The sequence below is a fragment of the Emys orbicularis genome, chromosome 4 (genome assembly GCF_028017835.1).
Source record: "Emys orbicularis isolate rEmyOrb1 chromosome 4, rEmyOrb1.hap1, whole genome shotgun sequence".
In the NCBI taxonomy this organism is placed as follows: Eukaryota; Metazoa; Chordata; order Testudines; family Emydidae; genus Emys; species Emys orbicularis.
In genome coordinates this window covers 156,307,929-156,332,555 of record NC_088686.1, presented here as the reverse complement: position 1 = coordinate 156,332,555, position 24,627 = coordinate 156,307,929, and the positions used below count along the sequence as shown (strand labels likewise).

Genomic DNA, 24,627 nt, shown 5'->3' with positions numbered 1-24,627 from the left:
TAGAAACACCAAAACTAGAGATGGTCAAAACAATTTTGATGGAACAATTCTGTCAGCAAATGCCAATTTGACAAAAAATAACACTTTGCAGGAATGCGTTGATTTTGATTAAATTTTGGATGGGAAGATGTCTAACCAAAATATGTCTTACTTTCTCATTTTGTCTTGATAATGTCAAAATGTTTTGCTCTGATAAGGTAAAAATGTTTCATTTTGAGTCTATCGTATTGTTTTATTTCATATTTACTTTTATATTATATTAAAACTTTAATTTAATCGTCTATATTATATTAAATATATTACATTACATTATTGTTTTAAAATTACTGAAAAAATATCTTTTCAATGTTTCTGAACTGAAATTCTTGTTCGGAATTTCCATTCCTCTGCAAAGTTTGAAATGTCAACATTTCATTCTTATCTGGAATTTCAAAATTTGGATTTAACCATGGAATGGAAATTTCCTTTTCTAATGAGCTCTAATTTAAACCAATAAAGAAAATGTGTAAGGCCAGATTCACCAAGGGACTTAGGCGTTGGAATGCTCAGTGTTATACTGCCTAACTTTTAGTCCCTAGAAAATTTCCAGGATTCACAAAACCTGAGTTAGGACCCTGGGCTCCCTATGCCATGAGGGGCGGAGAGAAAGCTGACTAGGAATGGGGTCCACAAAAGCCAGCATGCTGAGTGGGGAGCTCGCCAATGGGAGAATGCCCTAAGCACTGTCCCTCAGGAGTTCAGCACCTGAGTCCCGACTGCTGGTGATCGATGGCCAGGAGGATGGTCCTGTAGACCGGCACCTAAGCTGCTTCTTTTGAGAAATGCAAGGGAAGGAAGTGTTGGTGCTCATGCTGGCATCACCAACCTGCTAACTTTTATTCTGGTGGTAAGAGCAGTCATCCAGAGTGTGGGAAACCCAAGTTCAATCCCTCCCCCCCAGCTTTGTGGGGAGAAAACATTTAAACGTTGGTCTCTCATCTCTCCAGAGAGTGCCCTAATCACTGGGCTATGGGGTATTCTGATCAGGGCTCCTCCAGTCTCTTCGAATGAAGCTGTCCCACTGCGTACAAATACTTAAACGGACAATTGGCCAAAAAGAGTGTGAGAATGATTCTATAGCCTGATAGGTCGGGCCCCCGGTATAAGGAGCGGAACAGGAGAAATAGGGTAAAATTTTAGGAGGGAGTTAATTGTGTGTGACATCAGAAGCTCTGAAGTACAAACAAGGGGCCAGGCTACTGGTACACATACTCTAGAAGCTCATCGTGTAACTCTGGCAACTCAGTATGGTGAATACGAATCCCTTTCCTACAATTCTGCCTGCCTGCCACGTACCTTATCGTATGAAACTACTAGCCTGGCCCCATAAAAGGAAGTGGACAAGCACCTATGTCCTATATCCTCACCTTAGCTTGCTGTGCACAGAGTACCACTGGCCAGGGGTGGAATTAATCAACCTGGGTAACTGTATGTGAATCTAGTCATAATGCATTATATTGTAATGATACAGCACTGGGTGAGCTCTTGGCAGTCAGCACTGAGTATGGGACTTCTCTCTAGTACAGAGGTAGGCAACCTATGGCACGTGTGCCGAAGGCGGCACGCGAGCTGATTTTCAGTGGCACTCACACTGCCCAGGTCCTGGCCACTGGTCTGGGGGGCTCTGCATTTTAATTTAATTTTAAATGAAGCTTCTTAAACATTTTAAAAACCACATTTACTTTACATACAACAATAGTTTAGTTCTATATTATAGACTTCTAGAAAGAGACCTTCTAAAAACGTTAAAATGTATTACTGGCACACAAAACCTTAAATTAGAGTGAATAAATGAAGACTCAGCACACCACTTCTGAAAGGTTGCCGACCCCGATCTAGTAGAATGGTTTCAGAGGGGTAGCCATGTTACTCTGTATCAGCAAAAAGAACAAGGAGTACTTGTGGCATCTTAGCTCAAATAAATTTGTTATTCTCTAAGGTGCCACAAGTACTCCTCGTTCTTTTTGCTATCTAGTAGAATATAAGCCTCTACCGCCCGATCATTCATTGGCCATCCCTCAATTTGAGGAGGATCTCTACCACAGATTTACATATGGGTCCTGAGATGACTCAGGAATCTAATCCTGGAACCACAAAGGTACAGACATTTCGTGGCCGGCCAGCTCTCTGCTGGGAGAAAGTTCTTTCTTTTTCCTACCGCCTGTGCTAAGAGGCCCATGGCTGTTAGTTCAAAACCCATAATGGAGTCTTAAACCTCTGTTAGATCTCACCAGAGAACCACATGGTATATGATCAGAATGACCCCAAGGAATTGATACTCAGCCTTTATTTGTCTCTTCTTTCCATGTAATGCTCACTTTCTCCCTCGTGGGGAACAGCACATCTGGGATAAATGTTGAAAGGGAATCACACCACTGTGACGGAGTTCATCTTGTTGGGATTCACGGACAACCAGAACCTGAGAGTCATGCTTTTTGTGGTGTTTCTGTTCATCTACCTGCTCATCCTGGTGGGGAATCTCGGGATGGTCACTTTAATCAGGATTGAGTCCCGGCTTCACACCCCCATGTACTTTTTCCTCAGTAACCTGGCCCTCTTAGATGTGGGATACTCCACCGTCATCGCTCCCCAGACACTGATGGCCTTTGCAGTGGAGAGCAAAGCAATTACATTCGCTGGGTGCACTCTGCAGTTTTACTTCTTCTGCATTGCTGTGTCCTGTGAGTGCTGCCTGTTGGGTGTCATGGCGTATGATCGCTTCACAGCCATCTGCAGTCCATTGCTCTACACCGTCATCATGTCCAAGCGGTTCTGCGTGCTGCTGGTGCTGGGGTCGTACCTAGCCAGCTGGGTAAATGCAACAGTTCAGACTATATTTATATTCCGTTTGTCCTTCTGTGGATCAAACGTCATCAACCATTTCTTCTGTGATGTGCCCCCCATCCTGAAACTGGCCTGCTCTGACACCCACATCACAGACACTGTTCACTTCACCTTTTCTATTGTAATTATAACATCTACTCTCCTGACCATTGTCATCTCCTATGTGTACATTGTGGTTGCTATTCTAAGGATCAACTCCACGGAGGGCAGATGCAAAGCCTTCTCCACCTGCACCTCCCACCTGACGACCGTCACCATCTTCTACGGAACGGTTATTTTTATGTATTTGCGGCCCAGTTCAAAGTACTCCATGGACCAGGACAAAATCATCTCTGTGTTTTATACCCTGTTGATCCCCATGCTGAACCCCCTGATCTACAGCCTGAGGAACAAGGAGGTGAAAAAGGCTTTTAGGAGGATGATAGGAAGGTTTTTTTTCTCAGTGAATGTAAAGGTGGAGACTTTATTTTGAATAAATAAATGGGAGTAAGATGGAGGAGTGACTTCCCTGTGTCATTATCTTGATTTCTGTGAATCACCAAATGTGTTTGTCTTGCATCAAAAGACACTAAAGGTCAGATTTTCCAAACAGTTCTGCATCCACCCACCAGCTACTAGTTCAGCGGTTCAGCAAGAGGTCCAATTTTCCAAAGTGCTCAACTGCCAGTCAGGGACTTAAATTCAGAGTCCAGAATCATTGATCTCAATGGTAACTGCTGGATGCTGAGCACTGGGGCAGATCTGGCGCCTTCATGAGGGTCCTAACTGGTGTAATAGGAAGAGAGCCTGAAACAAGAGGCCCAGTATGAGGCCTGCAGCCTGAGCAAGAGTTGCGGCTAGAAGCAAGCACTGCTCACAGGTGCAGCGTAACTCCACCAGCCTCTCGGTCAGACTGTGCGTGTGCGTGGAAAAGTACAGCCACTGGCAGGAAAGGAGGTGAGGCTGCAAAGCAAACACCGCTAGGATGGAATCATAGGCTCCTGTAGTTAGCACTAGGAGCGCCTGGGACATCAAGCGCTAGAACATCCTGACACCAGAGAGAGACCCAGAACTTCCTGACCTCCTAGGTGTCGTGACATGATGAATAGAGATGTTTTGGTTATATCACCCCATACATGGAGATGGGTAGGCTTAGGTGACATCAGATGGTGGTACATGACCACATCAGAGGGCAACGCATCAGGGGGCAGTACAAGCCCTATTGGTAGTAGGGTATAAATAATGATTACAATAAGGCAACTTGTTCGGCCCAGGGGATGCTGGCAGGTCCGTCCAGTGATTAAGCCAGCCGTTCCATTGTATCGGACTGCTCAAATTTGAAGGGTCTTGTAAGATATAGGACGCTTCTCATTGTGCTTCACTACAATAAACCGGGGCTCGGGTGCCTTCATTGCTCAGCTAATCCGTGGTTGTCGATTTCTTCGATCGTGGGGTGTTATCTCGGTTACCTGCAGAAGCTGAGACGTACACACACAGGGGTACGCACACAGCCAAACAACGTCTGTCAGCGCTCTGAACGAACACTGACCACAACTGCGAGCTGAGCAGTACTGAAAATCTGCTTCCAATGGTGGTCACTGAACACTTTAGAAAATCTGGTTGTAACCACAGAATGGTCCACTGAAAACCTTTCTTCTCTACTGAGAGATATTACCAGTTCCAGCACCACTCCCTGTACTAAGCCTCCAGAATATATCTCATCCCTAGGGCCCTACGAAACTCACAGTCCATTTTGGAAATTTCACAGTCATAGCATTTTAAAAATCTTGAATGTCACGGTTTCAGATATTTTAAATTTCCCAGTGTTGTAACCATGGGGGTCCTGACCCGAAAGAGGGTCAGGGAGCAAAGCTATTGCAGGAGGGTCATGGTATTGCCACCTTTACTTCAGCACTGACTTCAGGGATGGGTGGCTGGAGAGTGGTGGCTATTGGCCAAGAACCCAGCTCTGAAGGCCGTGTCGATGCCAGCAGTAGCGGAGCAGTAAGGGTGGCAATACCATACCCTGCCACCCTTCCTTCTCCACTGCTGATGGCGGTGGTACTGCCTTCTGGGCTAGGTGCCTGACCAGAAGCTGCTGCTCTCTGGTTTATAGGTTTATATTAGGGAATATTTTGGCTGTAACACAAGGGACCTGCAGGCCACATCCTGTATGGTGAGCTAAGGCGAAGTTCGCATACATATGTTTGGGACCTTTCACCTAGATAGATGGTGATGAGCTAAAGCATAAGGTCCATGTATGCCTGTGACCTTTACCATAGAGGATGCGTTAAAGCCGGTTGGCATAGGGCAGGGAGGATGCAGCTAGAAGTACCCATGGTGCATAGCAAACTCCCATCATCCCCCCCCCCCTGCCCCCCCCCCCCCACACACACACACCAGGGAAGAGTTGGGGGAGCCCCAGCCAGGTCGTGATCCAAACTGGGACCTGGTCCAGAACTGTGGGGAATGGGATCGGGGTTGGGAGGTCCCAGAGCCCTCGTGGGAGGTGGCCAGGCAGGAGCCGTCCGGGTCCGGGCTGGGGGAGGTGGTAGGGGGAGGCTGCTCGTCTGCACCGGAGGCCGGGACTGTAGTGAAGCCCCGCTTGCCATTGGATTCACCCGGCTGGCTAGAGCGCGAGGTGGGGAGTGCAGCGCTGGGCCCAGCCCACGTTTAGTCATCAGATGCAAGAAGAGCTTCTTAAAGAAGCCACGTCCTTTGTCCCCCCGGCCCAGCACTAAGGGGGTCTGCAACCATTTCCTCCTGGCTGGAGGAGGGCAGGGGTCCTGGGGGAGACACCAGGACAGGCTGAGAATGGCTAGCTCAGTCCTCGAGAAACGCCCCCATATGCCACCCAGTTCCCTGCGACCAGCCCAGAAGCTGCCTGTTCCCCTACTTGTCCCCCTAGCCCAGCTCCCTCTGCCCTGACCATTAAAAAGACTCACCTGCCTGCAGTGGGGGAGGTGGGAGCCCGGCTGGGAGCTGAAGGAGCTGCACAAACTGGGAGCGAAACAGCTGATATGCGGCTTTGCACCAAACTCTAATTATTTTCCGTGAGTGCTGCAGCCCTGGAGCACCCATGGAGTCGGCGCCGATGGGTGTGTGGGTTGCTCACTGGCATAGGTTTGCCGCAGGGTTTGAAGCCTGGAGACCGGGGCACATCTGGCTCCAGACGTGGAGGACGCCCCCTAAACAAATGTGAGAATCCAACTAACTATTTACACAACTGCTTAAAAGGTAAACTGAAGACAAGAACTCTTGGAAAAAAGAAAAGAGGGATGGAGGAAAAACAGTGAGAACCACTGAAAATCGCCTTGCTGAAAAAGGAGGAGCTGTTCTAGTGATTGTCATGGGTGGTAAGAAGGAACTGAGAGGGTTCAGGCCCGGCCGGCCCCTTGTACAAGCACAGGAGGATGCTAGAACTGGCCCGGCGGATACCACTGAGGGAAAAATCTCCTGTGACTGTCCATGCAACGCACACACCTAACATGGAAGGGGCATGATCGAGTACCTGAAGAACAGATTTTTCTGTTCACTGGCAAGTCTGACTTTTTTTTAAATCATTTTGGGTCAAACCAAAACCAACTTTTTTGAAATTTTCAGTAAGTTAACAAGTAAAAAATAAAAATAAAAAAGCTGAGCCATGTGATCCAAGGGGTTCCCTGGAGACCGAGATAGCAAACGCAGGGCTTGGGGCACTGAGCGCTGGGGCTGTGGGTGAGCGGGGAGCAGCACAGACAGAAGGACACAGAGGAGGAGCAAAGGAGCCCAGGCACAGCCAGAGAAGCAGTAGTAGCGTGACCTTGAGGGGAAAAACTACGGCTGTAAGATTTTGGGGGAGCAAGTGTAACATTAATGTGAATTTTTTATATCTGCTGTGCTGGGTGCTTGTATTAGTGACAGCAACAATCCATCCTGCAGTTCAGAAAAAGCTGGTGAGGTTGCTGCTGGATTTTAGAACCGATGGGTGTTTTAGATCCTGGGGGAGTTCATTCCTCAGCACTGGATGGCTCCAGGAAAGCTCTGTCTCTGGCTCAGACGAGCCTGCCCCACCACCTCCTTCATTTGTCTCACTTCTTCAACAGTCACCCTGCGCAGCCGAGGACATTCTGCCATTCAGTCACCCCAGCTCAGGCCTGTGGATAAGGCTGATGTTGCTAACTTTATGTTCTGGGTTTAGTGTATGTGTCCTAGGGGGTCACACTAGGTTGCTGCTGTCGAGTGAACTTATTGCACACACCAGTGGATTCTCACATCCCTCCATTCCCACCCACAACTTTCCTGTGTGCCACCATCCCAAGCCCCTCAATTGCAGGGGCTCTGTGTGCCCCCCAAACTCCCTCCCATACTAGGGACCTCGTTTTCCCCTCCAATGCCAGCAGCATTGTGTGCCTCCCATTGCCCCCATACCAGGGGCTTTGTGTCCCCTATTCCTCACTCTCCCAATGCCTGAGTCCACAATTATTCCACCATTGCAGGGGCTCTGAATGTGTTCCCATTCCCCTAGTCCCCCCCATATCCCCTCACTTCCTCCATACCAGGGTTCCCTAGTCTCCCCCCCACACAAGGAGTTGTCTGTGCCCCCATTTCTCCCTCCCTCTATAAAAGGGCCCCCTTCTCTCTCAGGCCAGGAGTGCTGTCTGCTCCCCATTCCCAAATTCCCCTCCATGCTAGGGGTTCTGTGTGCCTCATTCCCCCCATACCAGGTTCCCCCAATTTCATGCTGTCTGGAGTGGCTCACAACTGTGAGTGCCAATCTCAGGTCAGACTGTCAGAAAACAGGACAGCCACCCCAAGCCGATGGTGTGGTCTATAATTAGATTTCACCAACCAGTAACAAATGTGAACTCCTGGATCACTGTTCCAGTCTTACCAGGGAGTCACAGACAGTCCACTTAATCTCTCCAGCCCATCTTACCATGCAGACAAACTGGACTTAATGATAATAGTCACATAAACCAAAAATCACATCATATCAGGTTGCTCCCAGTCCCAAGACACCAGTCACTTCCCCCTCATCAGTTGGTACTCTGGATCTTACACCAAGAACAACACTGGTAGACAATTGTATAGTTAACTAAGTATATGTTTATTAGCAGAGAAAAGAAATCAGTGTTATTGAGAGGTTAAAGCAGGTAAAATACATTAACAGGTGAGTCAAAGTTTGTAAACCCAAAAGGATAGCAGAGATGTTTGGCTGAGGGGTGAAAACATTATCTAATATCTGCCAGTTCAGGGCTGCCCAGAATAACTCTGGGGATCTCCGTCTTCTCGTTTAGTTATTCCACCCTGTGAGTATCCAAACAGTCCAGAGATAAAGGATCTTCCTTTGAATCAGTACTTATAGCTTCTTCTCCACACAACAATCAGAGCAGTGTTCTTACTCACACAATGGCCAATTGCTTTGAATTTAGCACTCTTCATTTGCATTCAATGAGTTATTTAATTACAAGCTTAGACATAATATAACTGCCTGCCTTTACACTATAATAAGAATAGATAAATGAAAACAATACAAGTAACATTCCATTAGTTCCATGAAGTTCTAACATCTGAATACACTCTTAGATTAACACACACAGTTTGATCTAGGTCTGTTTAATTACCAGGCATGCATAATGTAAATGTACTAGTAAACAACAAGATATAGTTAGGCAAAAACAATACAATTAACATCTCCTGTGATCTCTATTAACACACAAGTGAATTGGCTGAATATCTACTAATACATTTAACTCCTTTGATATTCACACACAAGTGAATGGGCCTATGGCTCTGGCCTGAACTGATTTATCAGCGTCACATCTGCCACCAGGAGTTATGTGAGCCCTTTACACCAGGGTCCTGCATTCTCCCCCCATGCCATGGGCTGTGTGCATGCCCCCATTCTCCCATCTATACAACCCCATTCCCTCTTTTATCCCTCCTCCATATTATTTTTTTTTTCTGGGAGATCAGTCATTCAGGTGGACAACATCTTAAACTCCTCTGGAAGGATGGGCAGAGCTGAGCTGGTGTTGTTGTTATGCTGGACGGCATTAATCCAGCCATCAGCTAGTTTGATCTATAGACAACTGCAGATGTGCTTGAAGATGTGGCTGTGCTAAACGGATGTCAGGGACTTCATCTGTCCCCCATTTTCCCCTTTCTGGTTTACTGATGTCCCCTAAAATCAAAAGGGTTCTGGCCATTGGTGCCCAGAGCCCTGCCTGAAATTTTGGAATTGATCAGATGAGGCATTGAAAAGTTATCCCATTACAGAGAGAGAGACAAACAGAGAAATGGCACCAAGCTGTGTGTAAGGGCGTTGCATGCCTGGCCCAAAAGTGACATTTCTATCCTTTTTTTATCTCTTGGATGGGGCAGCATCCGCCACTTCCCTTCCTCGCCCATCCCCCCATCCCCACAGCACCCCTATGCAGAGGGTGGCCGGCAATCACAGAGGGAGTAGCCAATAGCACCATGGCGCCTCAGCCTTACTGCCCTGGGTGAGAGGAGTGTGCGGGGCAGAGCGCAGGGGAGATGGAAAGACCATTCTCAGGGATAGGATGGGCTTGTGGGCATTCCCTTTCAATCATCAGGGTCTGTTGGGTTTGCTGCCTGCATCCCTCCCTTCCCCATTACGTTACGCTGCAAACCTCCCTCACTGGTGTTTCTGAAGTACTTTTTCCCTCCCATATGTTTCCCTGGGGAAGGTGAGCATCAGGGCCAGGCTGTTTGGTGTCAGATTAGCTGCAAAAGTGCAGGTTATTAATGCTTTAAGTAGCAGAAGTGGATGGTTGGTATTCAGGGGGCTCTTCGGAGGTTTGCAGGTCACTACATGGTACCCCTGCACCAGCAAAATGCAGTGGTGAGGACAAATTTGGGATTTTGGTCATTTGGTCCTGAAGACAAAGATGCAGAAACTCCACATATGGGTCTTTCCATCATTTTTAATTTTGCCATACCTTGCTATGGGATGTGAAATGTGAAAAAGCATTGTTTCTTTATCTGTTTGGAAGCTGCAACCTGTGTCTGATATTAAAAGAGAAACGACATTCCATATTTAGAAGACATGGGATTTTTTCACATGCCACATTTAAAGATAATTAACTTCTGTAACTTTCCGCTCACAACAGAGTTTCTCAGCCTGTTTTTTACTTCAATATAAAGGCTTCCTTTAGGCTCTTCAGTGCCTGCACTTTGGTTATTTTACACCAGTCCTCGGGGAGATCGGCAGGGAGAGCATCAAACTCCTCAGCAAACTGGTGATTGAATTCCTTGAAAACAAACTTCCAGTAATCGGAAGCCGTGATGCTGGGATCTGGCTGGATGCACCAGTCTGGAAAATATTTCTGATAATCTTTAAAAGGATTAAATACCCCGTTTGTCTCTGTACATCTGAATGAGCTATTGGAAGCCACAGAAGAGGAGCATATATCATAGGCAAGTCTCCTTGTTTCATTCCACTGGAACTTCCCTAATCCTTCAGGTCGATGTACTGTTGCAAAATGCTCGTCATGCGCAGGGGCTCCTGCTTCACAAGGGACTTTACAGAAGGGACACTGCTTCCCACAGCCAAACACTCGCTTGAAGATCTCATCCTGGGGCTTCACTGCAAGTTTTGGGAGTTTTGACTCAATTTCCAGATTTTCAAAGGTGGATAAAACTTGTTTTTCCAGATCAGGAATAAACTGTTCTATAAAAGCTGAAAATTGGTCTGCACTTGCTGTGTTTTTAAACAGTATCACTTCTAAGCTGTCCTTGGGAATGACTAGATCCTGCTGCAGCTTTTCACACAAGTTGTCTAAAAAGGCAGAGACTGTCTCAGTCATCTCACCTTTGGAGTTTTTCAGAACATCTCCAAGTTTATTAATTATTGAGGATAAAATCCTTTTCTCCAAATCTCTCAATCTTGCCTTCTCTTTGTAGAGTGTTAACAAGTGTGTCCATATCCGAGTTTTGATAAAATATACATAATTCCTTGTGTACTGCAAATAATTGTTAAAGTCATTTTCTTCCAACAGCTGCTTCAGAACAAAGAATTGGAAACACCTCCGAGTGCTGTATTCAGCAAACTGTTCACTGCTGAGAACGTTGTCCACTATTTCTGTACCGAGTCTCTTGTTCATATAGTCTACCAGGGCAGTCTCAGACACTGATCACAGAAATTCCAGGCCCTGTCTTGACACTCATCCTTCTCTAAGTACAGAACTTTGAATGTGGAGAGATACTGAGGTTCCAGTTTCCCCAGACGTTGCAGAGGATCATTTTCTTTAATGAATTCTTCATGCATCTTCTGAAATGCACAAGCTGCATCACCCAAAATGTGAAGCTTCAGGTCAACTTCAAAGCAAGTGCTGATGTGAAGGTTTTGAACAGTAGCCTGCTGAAGCTGCTCGTTAATCATACGCAAAAGCTCTCTGCAATAAGTTTCATCGTAATCTGCTTTACAATGTACCTTTTTTTCAGTGTAACTATTGCACTCATCTATTAAGGATGTAGCAAGAGCCTCTGTTTTATGCCAGCATTCCTGTGTCAAGTATTCTTTCACAGCTGACACTGATATTTTGAACTTTAAGTATTCATTTTTCATTTTGAAATTTTGTGTTTTATAAGTAGGCAAGCTTCTCGCACCCTCTAACATCCGCCATGCTGCACTACCCTTATTCTCTAGGTCTCTTCTCAAATGTAACTCCATTTCTTTATATATGATGCGTTTCTGTAAAGGAATGAGTGATAATTCTGACAATGTTTCTCTCCACATGGTTTCAAATTCTCTCTCCTGTTCATCATTATTTAGCTTGCATTTGCTTTTCCTGCAATGGTTAAGAAGCCTGTCAACTTTCTCTTGAATTTTTCTCTTCTACTGTGACAGGACAGCATCTGTTTTATGTCGGCCTTTTCTAATTTCAATCGCTTCTTTCAACTTGCTGAATGAATAACTCTCCAGTTCATTCCTCAGACCATTTGCACTTCTCCTAAAATCCTGTTTGTACTTTTCTATCAGGTGCAGATTTGCTGCTCCACTTTCAAAATATTGTTTTAAATGATCCAAAATCTTCTTTGTTTCTTGTCTCAGTTTGTCCTGTGCCTCATTCTTTAGTTTGGTAAAAACACTTGTGTCTAGCTTATCTGGAGGCTGATTTTGGATGAAAGTTTCCTTTTCAGATACCCAGAGGTGCATCATCTTGCGGAAACCCCATTCCCACTCTGCATACTTCATAGACAGCTGGTTATAGGCTTCAGCGACGAGACTGTTTCTAAAGCTGAAAATGAAGTTCTCATGTTTTACAGCATTCCACAGGCTCCTCACCCATTCAAGAAATTGGGGAATGTCTTTGGGGGATCTGTTTTGTGAACAGCCTTTCAGAAATTCAAACAAATATTTCTTTAATTCATAAACCTTTTCACTGTATCCCATATTCACGGGAGCCATGGGAGGGACTCCCTGCCACAGAGCAGGAATGTACCAGTTGTGTTTTTCCAGATCATAGCCCATAATATCAGAAAATTTCAGCTCCCTGCCTTTCTTTTCCATGTTTGCTGCAGCTTTGGTCATTTCATCCATCTGCTCCAGGAGGTGTTTCCTGTCCCTCATGTTTTGTTCATGCGCAGACACATCACTGACATTCTGATGCACAAACTGGCAATTGGCTCTTTGACCTATTTCTTCCATTCTGAGGAATGCATGGACCACAATTTGCAGAATATCCTTCATTTCGGTGGCGTTCTCCATGGCCATGTTAACGATGGTTATGTCACTCAGTCCAATCACCAGGGTGGCCAGCTCATTGTCATGTTCATAACTGTCCTCCAGCTTGGCCAGTTCGGGGGCTTTCAGGCCTTCTGTGTCTATCACCAGGATGAAATCACAGCCCAGCTCCTGCTGAAAGTTCTCTGCCACTTTAATGGGGGACATGAAGGCTCCTCGTGTACATCGGCCACTGCTCACTGCAAACTGCAGGCCGAACATGGTGTTGAGGAGGGTGGATTTCCCAGTGCTCTGCCCTCCCAGCACCATTAGAACCAGCGTTCTGGACCTTCCCCCCAGCTTGGCATGGAGCTGAGTCAGAACATCCGTCACCCACTGCAGTGGGATGTTGGAGGCATCTCCATCGATCAGCTCCATGGGAAACCCTTCCAGCATCAGGTCAGCTGCTATGCCTGGGAGATGGATGAGTTGCCTTTGGATTTTTAGCTTTTTTCCTTCCTTCACCATTGCACATTCAGCTTCATAAAACTGCCCCAACCCACGCATGAAATGCTCAACCGCTAAGGAACTGGAGGAAATTGGTTCATGCAGTTTTGCTCTATGTTGGGGATCATCTCCTCTAACATGACATTTCTCCTTATAGTCAGCCTGCAGGCTGGAGAGATTGCCCTGAGCAATATGACCCAGATGGTATTTCATCCATTTTAGGAAGTAGTGTGTTTCCACTTGAGAGAGTTTTCTTAGCCCAGTAATAAACTTGACCATCCCATCAGTAAGCTCACATTTATCCTGCCGGGTATATAAGTCCAACCATTCGTCTCTTTGCTGAGATGCGTGGAGCCCAGTGGCGGCGTCCCCTTGCCGTTGCATTCGGAACAGCTCTTTCTCCGCCTTGGCCAACTTTTTGCACAGATCCCCTGGGAGTCTCAACATTTCCCTCTTGTACTTTGCCACGTCCTTTATTTCTGCTGTGATTCCTGCCACCCGTTTGCTCGCACTTTGGCATTCCTCACAGTCCTCATCCACCCGGATACCTAATTCTCGTGCTGTCGCAGCCGTGTCTGCTACGGAGGCTCTCTTGAGAGAGGACTCCATGAGGCTTCCAATGGTGAACTGCAGCTTCTCCACAAACTGAGCATGATTTAGGGTGTTCTCTCTCATCAGCACACTTAGTTTGTCTAGTTTCAGCACCGACTCTAATTTATAAAGGAATTGCAGGGTCTCCTCGGGTTTCTCAATCTTGCAGTTAAAGATGAAGTAGTATTTAGTGGCTGATCCCTGCAGAGATGATAACAGTGTGTATTGTCTCTCGTTGATACTCTCAGTAACTATGAATACTGCTGAGGAGACCTCTGTTAAAAAGCTGAACTGCAGCTGGTGCGACTCAATGTCTCCACGCAGGTTTGTAACTGCGATGGGCTCTGGGAAAAGATCTGAATTCTCCGTCCCACCAGGGAAATACCAGGAACTCTCGACCAGCCCATCTGCGATTTCCCGAGGGACGTTCCCAGACTCCATGTCCCGATGGATGAAGAAATTGTGGTGCTGCTGGGAGGGGCTGAGAACCTCATTGAGGAGTTTGGACTTGGAGAAGCTGCAGCTCCCCAGCCGCACAAAGGAAATGGTTGGCATTGCTGTGAGCACCAGGCTCTCCTCCCTGAACCCTCTGCTCTCTGCCAGGGAGTGCGGCCTCCACTTCCTCACAATGTCCCTCATGGCCCACAGCATTAGGGTGCACTTGGGGGTGTCGAGGGCAGGTAGCAGCAGAGGGAGGGCAAATTGGCATATGGACATTTTGGACAGGATCTCCTGCTGCAGGAAACTGTCTGAGCAAAGCAGAACTGCACAGAGAACATCGAGGGGGTTCAGAGAATCAGTAGTGCCAGGGTCACTACATTGGAAAATATTGTCCCCACTATCCAGCTCCTCCTCATCCTCACTGATTCCTTCATCTGGTGCCTGATGCCCAAGACTTGTGTTTCTGACCATCCCACTCAGAGCCATGACCTTCCTCAGGAAATGCCATGGTAAATCTCCTAATGTGTAAGGAGCCCAGATCTCTACACCCTCTGTGCTGATTTCCTGGAGATTGCTTAGCCTGAACTTCCTGCTTCTGTGCCGCTCCAGGTTTAGCTTGGACAGGATGTCATGAAATGCTCTTCTTTCTGCAGGAAGGGAGTAAAACAGAAGTAGAGATTTCAGGGTTGATGTCATCTCAAAATCAAATTCGCAGCCTTTTTTTACTATGTAATTTTTTTCTTTGAGATTGGGGCAGTATTGCAGAACCATAGACATTTATGACAGCAAAGATGCATAGTCTAGTATTTCTCTGAACCTCAGCCCTTCCCCTAGGCAAGCAGAATTGTTCCCTCCTAGTCTTAACTTCATTGACATCAGCGGGGTCATTTTGGTTTTACACTGGGGTCACTGAGACCCGAATCCAGCCCTACTTCCACTGACATGAGTGTGGTTGGTCTGGATTTTTGTAGTGGGATCACCAAGATCAGAATCTGGTCCTGACTCCACTGATTGCAGTGGAGTTGCTCCAGATGTACAGCAGGACGCATGTACCATAGAGGAGAATGAAGGCACGGGGTATCTGAACTACAACTCCCATGAAGCTCTGCATCACCTTAGTCAGATGCAGTTTAATGTCAAACTGGCTCAATGCAAAACAATTTGCCATTTCAGAATGGAAATTTGTTTAGAATTTTTCATTTAATGAAAAAATGCAATATTTTTACTTTTCATACTGATTCGGGACAAAAAAAGAATGTCAAAATATTGGGATTTCTCATGGGATGGAATGTGTAATTTTCTACCATATCTGTCCCTTAGCTCCATAATTTATGAACACTTAATATTTTTATTTATATTTAAAAAATAGTTAACATTACAGTTTTAAATGCAACACAAATTCAGCTATCATCTCTATGCTTACGACTCACAGATCAACTTCTCTCCTCCAGACCTGTCTCCTGTAGAAACTAAAATCCAGGCCTCTCTCTCTGTCACCACCTTGTGGATGTCTAGCCATCAGCTCAAGCTCAACATGGCTAAAACAGAGCTCTCAATCTCCCCTCTTCCCTCCCTGCTAGCATTCTCAATCACTGTGGACAACACCACCACTCACTCAGGCCTGTAACCTGACACCATCCTGCCTGTCACTCAGGCCTGTAACCTGGCTGTCATCTTGCAGACCTCTGTCTAGGTCCTCGTATCCTGGCTATGTCTAATTCTTGCTGATTCTTTCTGCAGAACATCTCTAAAATACAGCCTTTTCTATCATCCACTGTACTACTCTGTATTCCAAAGCAACACCCTGGCTATTCACGTCTGTCATATAACCGGTCATATCATTATGATATGTTTTGTATAAAGTATGCCTTCTGAGGTATCATTTTAAAAGTCTTGATCTGTTAAGTATTAATATCCTGTTGGATTGTATGTGCTAGCATTATATGTGAAGTTATGAAGTTTTGCTCTGTGTGTGTTACTGAAATACGTTGTGAGTTGGAAACACCAACAAACAGCTTTCAGGCACAACAATGGAGAAGTCAGACACTGATGATGACCCTTTAAGGGAAATACACAAGGACTACATCAGGAATTGTATACAATGAAGACGTCTCAAAGTGAGCACATACACAATGGAGACTTTTTGACTCATGTCATAGCAAAAGACATTTCCAGCAAGCTATAAAAGGGGGAAGTGACATCATCACTTGTCCTCACTCTCCCCACAACTCAACACCTGGAAACACGTCTAGAGAACACAGACTGAACTGGGGAGGTAGTCCCACCTGTGTATGGAAGATCTGTGATCTGCCTGTATTGTCTATCAGGGTGAGATGCTGCTTGATTCAAGTCCTGTCTAGTCTATAGAACTCAGATTGCATTTTTACTTTTATTTCTTAGGTAATCAACTTTGATCTGTATGCTTACTACTTATGAACACTTAAAATCTATCTTTCTGTAGTTAATAAATCTGTTTTATATTTTTACGTGAAACAGTGTGTTGCTTGAAGTGCAAGGGAAATTTGCTTAGGAATAAGAGCTGGTGCATGTCCTCTCCACATTGAAGGAGGGGCGGACTGGGTAATAAATTTAAACTGGTCAGACTTCTGACCAGGGCAGGTATAACTCTGGGGTCCTAGGCTGGGGAGGTGGGGGGAGTTGGCTGAAGCCTCTCTATTGTTGGTTCATGAGTGACTGGTGAAAGCATTCATGTAACTCAGCTGGGTGTGTCCCTGCCTGTGGATGACTGTGTGAGTGCAGGACCTGGAAGGGTTTGCAGGTTGTCACAGCATCACAGTGTGAGATGGAGCCCAGGTTGGTAAGACAGAGGGCTCAGCAGTACCCCAGTTCCAGGTTACACCCCGGGGAACCCGTCACACCCACACAACTAAAAGTGTCATCCAGGGTCTCATCATCTCAAGTTTTGATGTCTGCAGCATACTTCTCTCTGATCCCGACAAATGAAAACTTGCTTTTCTAGTATCCATTCAGACCACTGCTGGTCATTTTGACCATGTCACCTCCATTTGCATCCCTCCTTTGGCTTCCCCTTCTCCATCACATCAAAGATAAGTTATCTGTCTTCATTTTCAAGGCCCTTCGCAGCCAATCCCCACCCGACCTATCATCTCTCATTTGATATCAAGTTGTTGAATCCTAGCCCCTCTTATTCTATGATGCCAGTCTCCGTCACCCACTTGTTAAATTTTCAAACAAGTATCTTCTTGCTTTCTCCTACGCTGCCGTTCATGCTTGGGAGAAGCTCTCTGTAAACACCTGCAAAAATAACTTGAAAACCCTCCTCAAGACTCTCCTTTGCTGTGATGCCAACAAAAAACTTGACAGTGGCTAGGCAGCAGGTGCACTGAGAACACTGCCCATCATGCTGACCAATATGATCTCATTGTTTCCTTTTACTCCCCCCGTCAATCTGTCTGTCTCCATGTGCTGTCTCTTGTCTTATACTTAGTTCATAAGCTCTTTGGGACAGGGACTGTCTTTTTGTTCAGTTCTATGGTAATACAAATAAATAAATAATAATAGTAGGAATTACCTTGGGAAAATTCTGTTTCTGGGTCTTGCCCAATGTCTGATTCCTCACACCGATTTGAACCATCTTTTTCCCCTGGCTCCGAGTCGCTCTTGGTCTCTGATTCCTGCCCTGGATTTATAGACCCTAACAAAAGAAACAAGATGAGGCACAAATGATCAGCGCTGAATAATCCTCTTTTTCAAATGACAAAGGGATCTGTCTAGTAATCAGTTGATGTGTGTCCGGTGTTTTGAACATGCAAAGGGAGTAAAATAGGTAGAGGGTCAGCTCCCACTGAAATTCAACGCAGATGCCTAACTTGCCTTGGGAACCTTTGTTAATTCCAATCTATATAAATTATAGCATAACCCAGCTGAACAGAAATGGCTCACTGCCGCCATCTAGTGACTAAACCAAACATAGTGTTTGAGACTCCTACTATCATTGCGTTTTACTAGGTTTGCTCTTTTAGCTCAGGCAGTAGAGGCTTATGCTGTTAGAGCCAGAGGTTATGGCAGGGATGGCCAACCTGAGCCTGAGAAGGAGCCAGAATTTACCAATGTACATTGCCAAAGAGCCACAGTAATACATCAGCAGCCCCTCATCAGCTCCCCCACCCCACTCCCAGCTCCTCCCACTCACTTTCAGATCTGCCAAGCAGCGCCTCCCCCTCCCTCCCCGCACCTCCCGATCAGCTGTTTCATGGCGTGCAGGAGGCTCTGGGAGATGGGGGAGGAGTGACGGCGTGGCAGGCTCAGGGGAGGGGGCGGGAAGGGGTGGAGTGGGGACAGGGCCTGTGGCAGAGCCAGGGGTTGAGGAGTGAGCACCCCCCGGCACATTGGAAAGTTGGCGCCTTTAGCTCCAGCCCCAGAGTCAGTGCCTATACATGGAGCCGCATATTAACTTCAGAAGAGTTGTGGCTCCGGAGCCGCAGGTTGGACACCCCTGGGTTATAGGTTCAATAACCTTGACTGATGACTCATCTAGGGATATCATGTTCCACTATGTAATATTGTCTCTCTCCCTGTTTCTAATACTAATAATTATACCTAGTTCTCATCTAATGCTTTTTATCAGTAAATCTCAAAGTGCCTCATAAAGGAGATCAGTATCATCATCCCCATTTTATAGATGTGGAAACTGAGGCACAAGGTGGTGAAGTGACTTGTCCAAAGTTACCCAGCAGCCCAAGCTGGGCATACTGACAGGTATAATTTGCACAAAGAAGAAAGATCACTTCTTAATAAAACCTGCCAACCTGCTAGCTGGGGAGGGGGAGAGACTTCAGGAGCAAATTGCTTATGTATCTAGCAGATAGAACTGCCTTGCTCAAATTGATCAACTTTGGCTGGTGTTGGGTTACAAATCACTTTAGTACTGAATGGAGGGGTAGTGAAATGTCGTTATCAACGTTGTTGTCTTTATTGTATGAGTAAAGGGGAGCAGAACTGTGCCCAGCCTGTCCTGATTGAGGGGTCACCCTCAGCTGAAAGGAACTCACTAAGCCAGGGGCTCAAATGCCAGACCCCTGTGAGAGTAAAAGGGGTGGGGACAGGTGTCCCAGACAGGAGGTGTGGTCTCTGCCCAAGGGTCTCCCAGTCTGGTTTAACCTGTTCCTCCCCCCTGTTAAATGATAGAGCTAGATAGGCTCTATTAGGAGTTTTTTGTTTTGTTAAGTGTTCACTAGAGCTGAAATCACTGCGGGGGCAGCATTTCTGCCCAGCCTGCTCTTCAGGTTCCCCCACTAAGAGCTGATAATCACTAAGAGTTGGGAGGCAGATGACAGCAGAAGGTGACTGGCGAGCAGGCAGCCAGCAGGTGACCGGTGAGCAGGTGGCCGGAAGGGCAACTGGTGGGCCGGCCAGCGGAGTGGAAAGGAATGGCGTGTTCAGAGCAAGTGTTCAGATGGCAGTGCTAGCAAGGTGCCTTCTTCCTCGGGTGGGAGGTGAACTCACACAGATGCACCTCTGAATCCTGGGGCCTCACCGACCAAGGACAACTACAGTGAGTGGGGTGTGGTGAGGGACCAGAGAGGGGCACAGAAAAGGAACTTTTGGTTGTAAAATTCAAGAACTTGAGGTGGAAGGCACTGCCCCACGCACTCTGGGGTGTGTGTCCTGCTCACAGTTTTATGATTATGAATCCTGCTTGCAGCATTTTCCCTTATTAGTTGGGCGACTTCCATCCATTCATTAAAAATTTCTTTTCTACACTCACACTTTGTGCTTGCTACTGGAGAAGTATTGCAGATAGAGGCTGAGGTTGGTGTCAAGCAGAGCTCAAGCACACAGATACTAGAGCGCTTCTCTGCCTGATGTCTCTCAGCACCTTCACAGCCATCTCCACTCCGTAGCACTCCCCGTAGTGACTGATCAGCAGGTTGGTAACATCCAGGGGATCCCCCTTCTCCAGCTGACCCCAAGGGATGGCTTGGTATCCCTCCTCCAGGCGGGTCACTCGCAGCTTGTGCTTGAACCTCTTGAGATCATCCTTCCTCAGATCCTCCAAGGTTTCCAGCAGAAGGTTTCTCCCTGTCCCCTCCATGCCACCCCCCTTGGATGGGACCCTGGAGAAAGAGCTAGGCCATTACATTGAGACAGTCAGGAAGTGGCTTCTCTATCTGCAGCCAGGAAGCAGGGCCTGGGGAACAGAAGTGAAACTAACATGCCCGGCCAATATCAGCTCCCAGCAAACCCCTCCCTGCTACACCCCTCCCAAACACCCAGCTGCCCCAGCATTAATCCCTTCAGTCCTACTCGTTTGGCAGCTTTGGCTCAGGGACAGGGAGAGAAGTCAGACTGGCACCCCGTGTGCAAGTAAAAGGTGTGGTTCAATCAGAGAGCTGCAGCCCTGGAGACGTCACTCAGCTCCCAGTGAGGGGAAAGGAGGGGCTGTTTGGGATGGGTTCAATGGGGTGGGTGGAAGGGAGGGAGATTGGGTCAATTGGGGAGGGGTGGAGGAAGTTTGGGGATCAGTCACAGGTTACAGGTGTGGAGGAGTTTGAGGGGAGTTGGTTGCGGGATGTTGCGAGAGGTCAGTGGAGAATCAGTTCTTTGACCACCCCCCATTTGGGTCCTGCCTGCAGGGCGTTGCTGTGTTTCTGCTGCACTGGGCCATAGAACCGGCTCTGAGGGTCCCTGCTCACAGCGAGGTCTGTGGCCTCGGCCAGAGCAGCCCAGGGGAGGGATGTACCTTGTGGATCTCTGTCTATGTAAATGCTGATAAACCTGGCGTGGGTGCTGCTTGGCCCTTTGGCTGAGTGCACCCGTCTGGTCAGGGGTGTAGATGCCATTCTGACTCATTTGTGAGGGGCAGCATGATAGCCTGGCTCTCTGCTCCATGATGCTAATGCGAGGGTGACCAGATGTCCCGATTTTATTGGGACAGTCCCGATATTTGGGGCTTTATCTTATATAGGCTCCTATTACCCCTCACCCCCGTCCCCATTTTTCACCCTTGCTGTTTGATCACATTAGTCTAGCTGTTATGGTTGCAGAGAAACCCATCAAAATGTGACTTGAAGGTAATTGTTGCCAAGGCTCCCAGCACAGGCACAGCCCAGCCAGGGGTCTGCGTGCCCTGAGCCCTGCGGAGACCTACATAGCCCCCCAGCACCCAGCCCAGCTAGGGTGACCAGATGTCCCGATTTTATAGAGACAGTCACGATTTTTGGGTCTTTTTCTTATATAGGTTCCTATTACCCCCCACCCTCGTCCCGATTTTTCACATTTGCTGTCTGGTCACCCTAAGCCCAGCCCCTGATTGGGTGCTCCAGCCTCCTCTATTCAAATGAACCCCCATCCCCTGACGCGAATGAGGGTGCAGGTGGCCCCTTGGGGGGAGGGGAGCTCGGAATGTCCCTGAGGTGACAATTAAACCAACATCACGGACTCCAGGGGTGCAGGGGGGAGGGGCTGAGCTCAGGGGGCCCCTCAGGGGCTAGAGAGGGGGGAATTCAGGATGGGGCCAGGGATGAGGGAGGGAGGAGCTTGGTAGGAGGGATCAGTAGGAGAGGGGAGGATTTGGGGGGTCAGTTGGATGAGGGGAGCTTGGGAGGGGTGTTAATTGTGAAGGGGGTTTTGTAGGGTTCCCAGCTGTCTAATCAGAAAAACCCAAACACCCTTGCCCTGCCCCTGCCCCTGCCCCTGCCCCACCCCTTCTCTGAGACCCCATCACTGCCCTGCCCCTTCTCCGAGGCCTCGCCCCCTCTCACTCCATCCCCCTCACCCTCACTCACTTTCACCAGGATGGGGCACAGGGTGCGGGCTCTGGGTTGGGGCTGGGGGGTTCGCAGTGTGGGAGGGGGCTTTGGGCTGAGCCTGGGGAAAGGGATTAGGGTGCAGGAGGGGGCTCAGGGCTGGGAGTTGGGGTGCAGGAGGGGCTCGGGGTGCAGGATGGGGTGTGGGGTGCGGGATCTGGGAGGGAGTTTGGGTGTGAGGGGGCTCAGGGCTGGGGTTGGGGTGCAGGAAGAGGCTCGGAGTGCAGGCTTGGGTGTGGGGTGCAGGATCTGGGAAGGAGTTTGGGTGGGGGGGCTCAGGGCTGGGGTTGGGGTGCAGGAAGAGGCTCGGGGTGCGGGATCTGGCCGGGCGGCACTTACCTCGGGCAGCTCTGAGTCCCAGTCGGCGGCGAATCGGGGCTGAGACAGGCTCCCTGCCTGCCCTGGCTCTGCGCTGCTCCTGGAAGCATCCAGCACGTCTCTCCCTGCAACCCCTTGAGGGGGCAGGGGGTCTCCGCGCGCTGCCCTTGCCTGCAGGTACCTCCCCCGTGGCCAATGGGAGCTGCGGAGTTGACGCTCACGGCGGGGGCAGCACGTGGAGACCCCCTGCAAACCTCCCTGCCTAGGGGCCACAGGAAGGGACAGGCTGGCTGCTTCCGGGAGCGGTGTGGGGCCAGGGCAGCCAGGGACCTGCCTCAGCCCCACTGCGCCACCAGTCTCTTAGTGGCTGGTCTCCCGGTGTGGCTTCAGGAGCCTCCAGGAGATCGAGTCCGATTCTGGGAGACTCCCGGCCAAACCAGGAGGGTTGGCAACCCTAGTGGGGGTTAGTTGGATGAGGGAGGGGGAATTTGGGAGGTCAGTCAGTAGAGGGGAGGGGGAGTCAGTTATAGGAGGGGCTAATTTGAGAGTGGGGGAAAGAGGGGTTAAGTCAGGGGAGGGATATCAATTGGGGAGGGGAAGGGGGACAGGTGGGCAGGAGTTGGGGAGGGGGTTAGTCAGGGGAGGAAATGGGGAGTTTGGAGGGGGCTGGTGGAGGGATTTTGGGAGGGGGTCAGTGAAGAATCAGTTTGTGACCCCCACAGCCCTCACCTCATGGGCCCTGTCTGCAGTGCGCTGCTGTGTTTGTGCTGCACCGGCGTTGGGGCTCCCTGCTCACACTGGGGGGTCTGCGGGTTGGGCTGGGGCAGCCCAGGGGAGGGCAGGGCTGGTGCTACCATTAAGGCAAACTAGGCGGTTGCCTAGGGCGCCAAGATTTGGGGGCTCCAAAAAGCGGTGCCCCCAATTTTTTTACAGCGTTCCTGGGCCGCTCCACTTCTCCCACCTCCCAGGCTTGCAGCGCCAATCAGCTGTTTGGCGTCGTAAGCCTGGGAGGGGAGGAGAATTAGAGCGGGGGCGGCGTGCTCGGGGAGGAGGTGGAGCAGAGGTGAGCTGGAGTGGGGAGCTGCCGCATGGCTCCCCGGGGGTGGGGAGCTGCCATGGGGGGGGCGCCTCAGGACGGGGGGGGGGAGCTGCCGCAGGGCTGGGGGGGGGGGCGCGCAAGGTGGAAGTTTCGCCTAGGGCGCAAAACTTCCTTGCACCGGCCCTGGGGGAGGGACATGCCTTGTGGATCTGTGTCTATGTAAATCCTGAAAACATGGCACGGGGGCTGCTTGGCCCCGACGCTGAGAGCCCCCGCCTGGTCAGGGGAGCAGAGTCTGGTCTGACTCATTAGCGAGGGAGCAGCATCCTCAGCACAGCTCTCTGCTCCACGCTGCTGCTGTGGAGCTGCCAGGGTCTGAGGGGAGCAGCCTCCCAAATACCCCCGTGGGATAGCAGCTCCGTCCACCACAGATCCAGGAAGAAGGTTCCAAGTCCGCTTCCTTTGCTGCAGGAAAACACCACCGGGTAAGGCTGAAGGAGGAGTGGGTGAGGGCAGATAACTGCATGGACCTGGAGGGTTACCCCATAGCTCTGGATAGTTCAGATAAACTGTCCATACATTGAATTGTCTGAGGTTCCCTCATCACTAGATTCAGATGGAGTTTGGCAGTTGTGAGGATGGTTTATTATGGCATGCCATTATATGGAGTGTGTGACTATGGTAGTGTTTCCCAAAGTGTATGGCACAACTCCCCGATGAAGGCATGGGGTTAAAAGACGAGTCCTGGGGGCACATACACACATCTCAACTGTTCCCTAGTGTTCGCTTTCATTTTTTAAAAAAAGTAAGTCTAGCTGTTATGGTTGCAGAGAAACCCATCAAAATGTGACTTGAAGGTAATTGATGATGCAGTGTTGTCTGTCTGAGTCTGCAAAGACCCTGAAGTAAGAGGCTGGAGAGGTGTGAAGTGCCCCTTTCATTTCAGTGGGGACTGACTCAAATGCCAGTGATGCTGTTTTAAAAGTCAGCACTGTGAACTATTTTGCTGCTCAAAGCATGTAAGAAAGAGGAGGAAGTATATGATGAAGATCTAAAATATGGCTAGGCCTTTAACACTAGATGGCAGTATTAGTGAGTGGGGGGGAGAGGTAGTGTTTGATTTCAGTTTACTGAAGGGGGCCTCAGTTTTCAGAAGTTAAGGAAAGACTGGCTCATGATGAATCTTGTATGGGATTTTGCAGTGATAAGGCTGATTTAATATAGGATGTTGTTATATGGAGTTTGACAATTATTAATGAATTTGCATATTTTTTAAAAAAAATATTCTTTTGTAGGCATAAGGGTTTGATTTTCAAACTGAGCCTCCAGTTTCACAGCTGAAATTTTGCATCCACAATAAATTGTGGCCCACAATTTTTTCCCGCAAAATTTGTTGGTACAATTAA

The 24,627-nt window shown here is 48.4% G+C and overlaps 1 protein-coding gene and 2 pseudogenes across 1 annotated transcript in view; 2 read left to right on the top strand and 1 right to left on the bottom strand.

Annotated features, from left to right (window-relative positions):
• The window catches only part of LOC135877972 (up-regulator of cell proliferation-like), a 778,396-nt pseudogene that overhangs the window by 465,030 nt on the left and 288,739 nt on the right, over positions 1-24,627 (top strand).
• The window catches only part of LOC135877426 (olfactory receptor-like protein COR8), a 99,570-nt gene continuing 77,335 nt past the window's right edge, over positions 2,393-24,627 (top strand). The window contains exon 1 of the mRNA XM_065402857.1: positions 2,393-2,983. Coding sequence (XP_065258929.1) covers positions 2,393-2,983 — 591 coding nt within the window. The remainder of the gene's footprint in view (positions 2,984-24,627) is intronic.
• On the bottom strand, positions 9,999-20,150 carry LOC135877105 (up-regulator of cell proliferation-like; annotated as a pseudogene).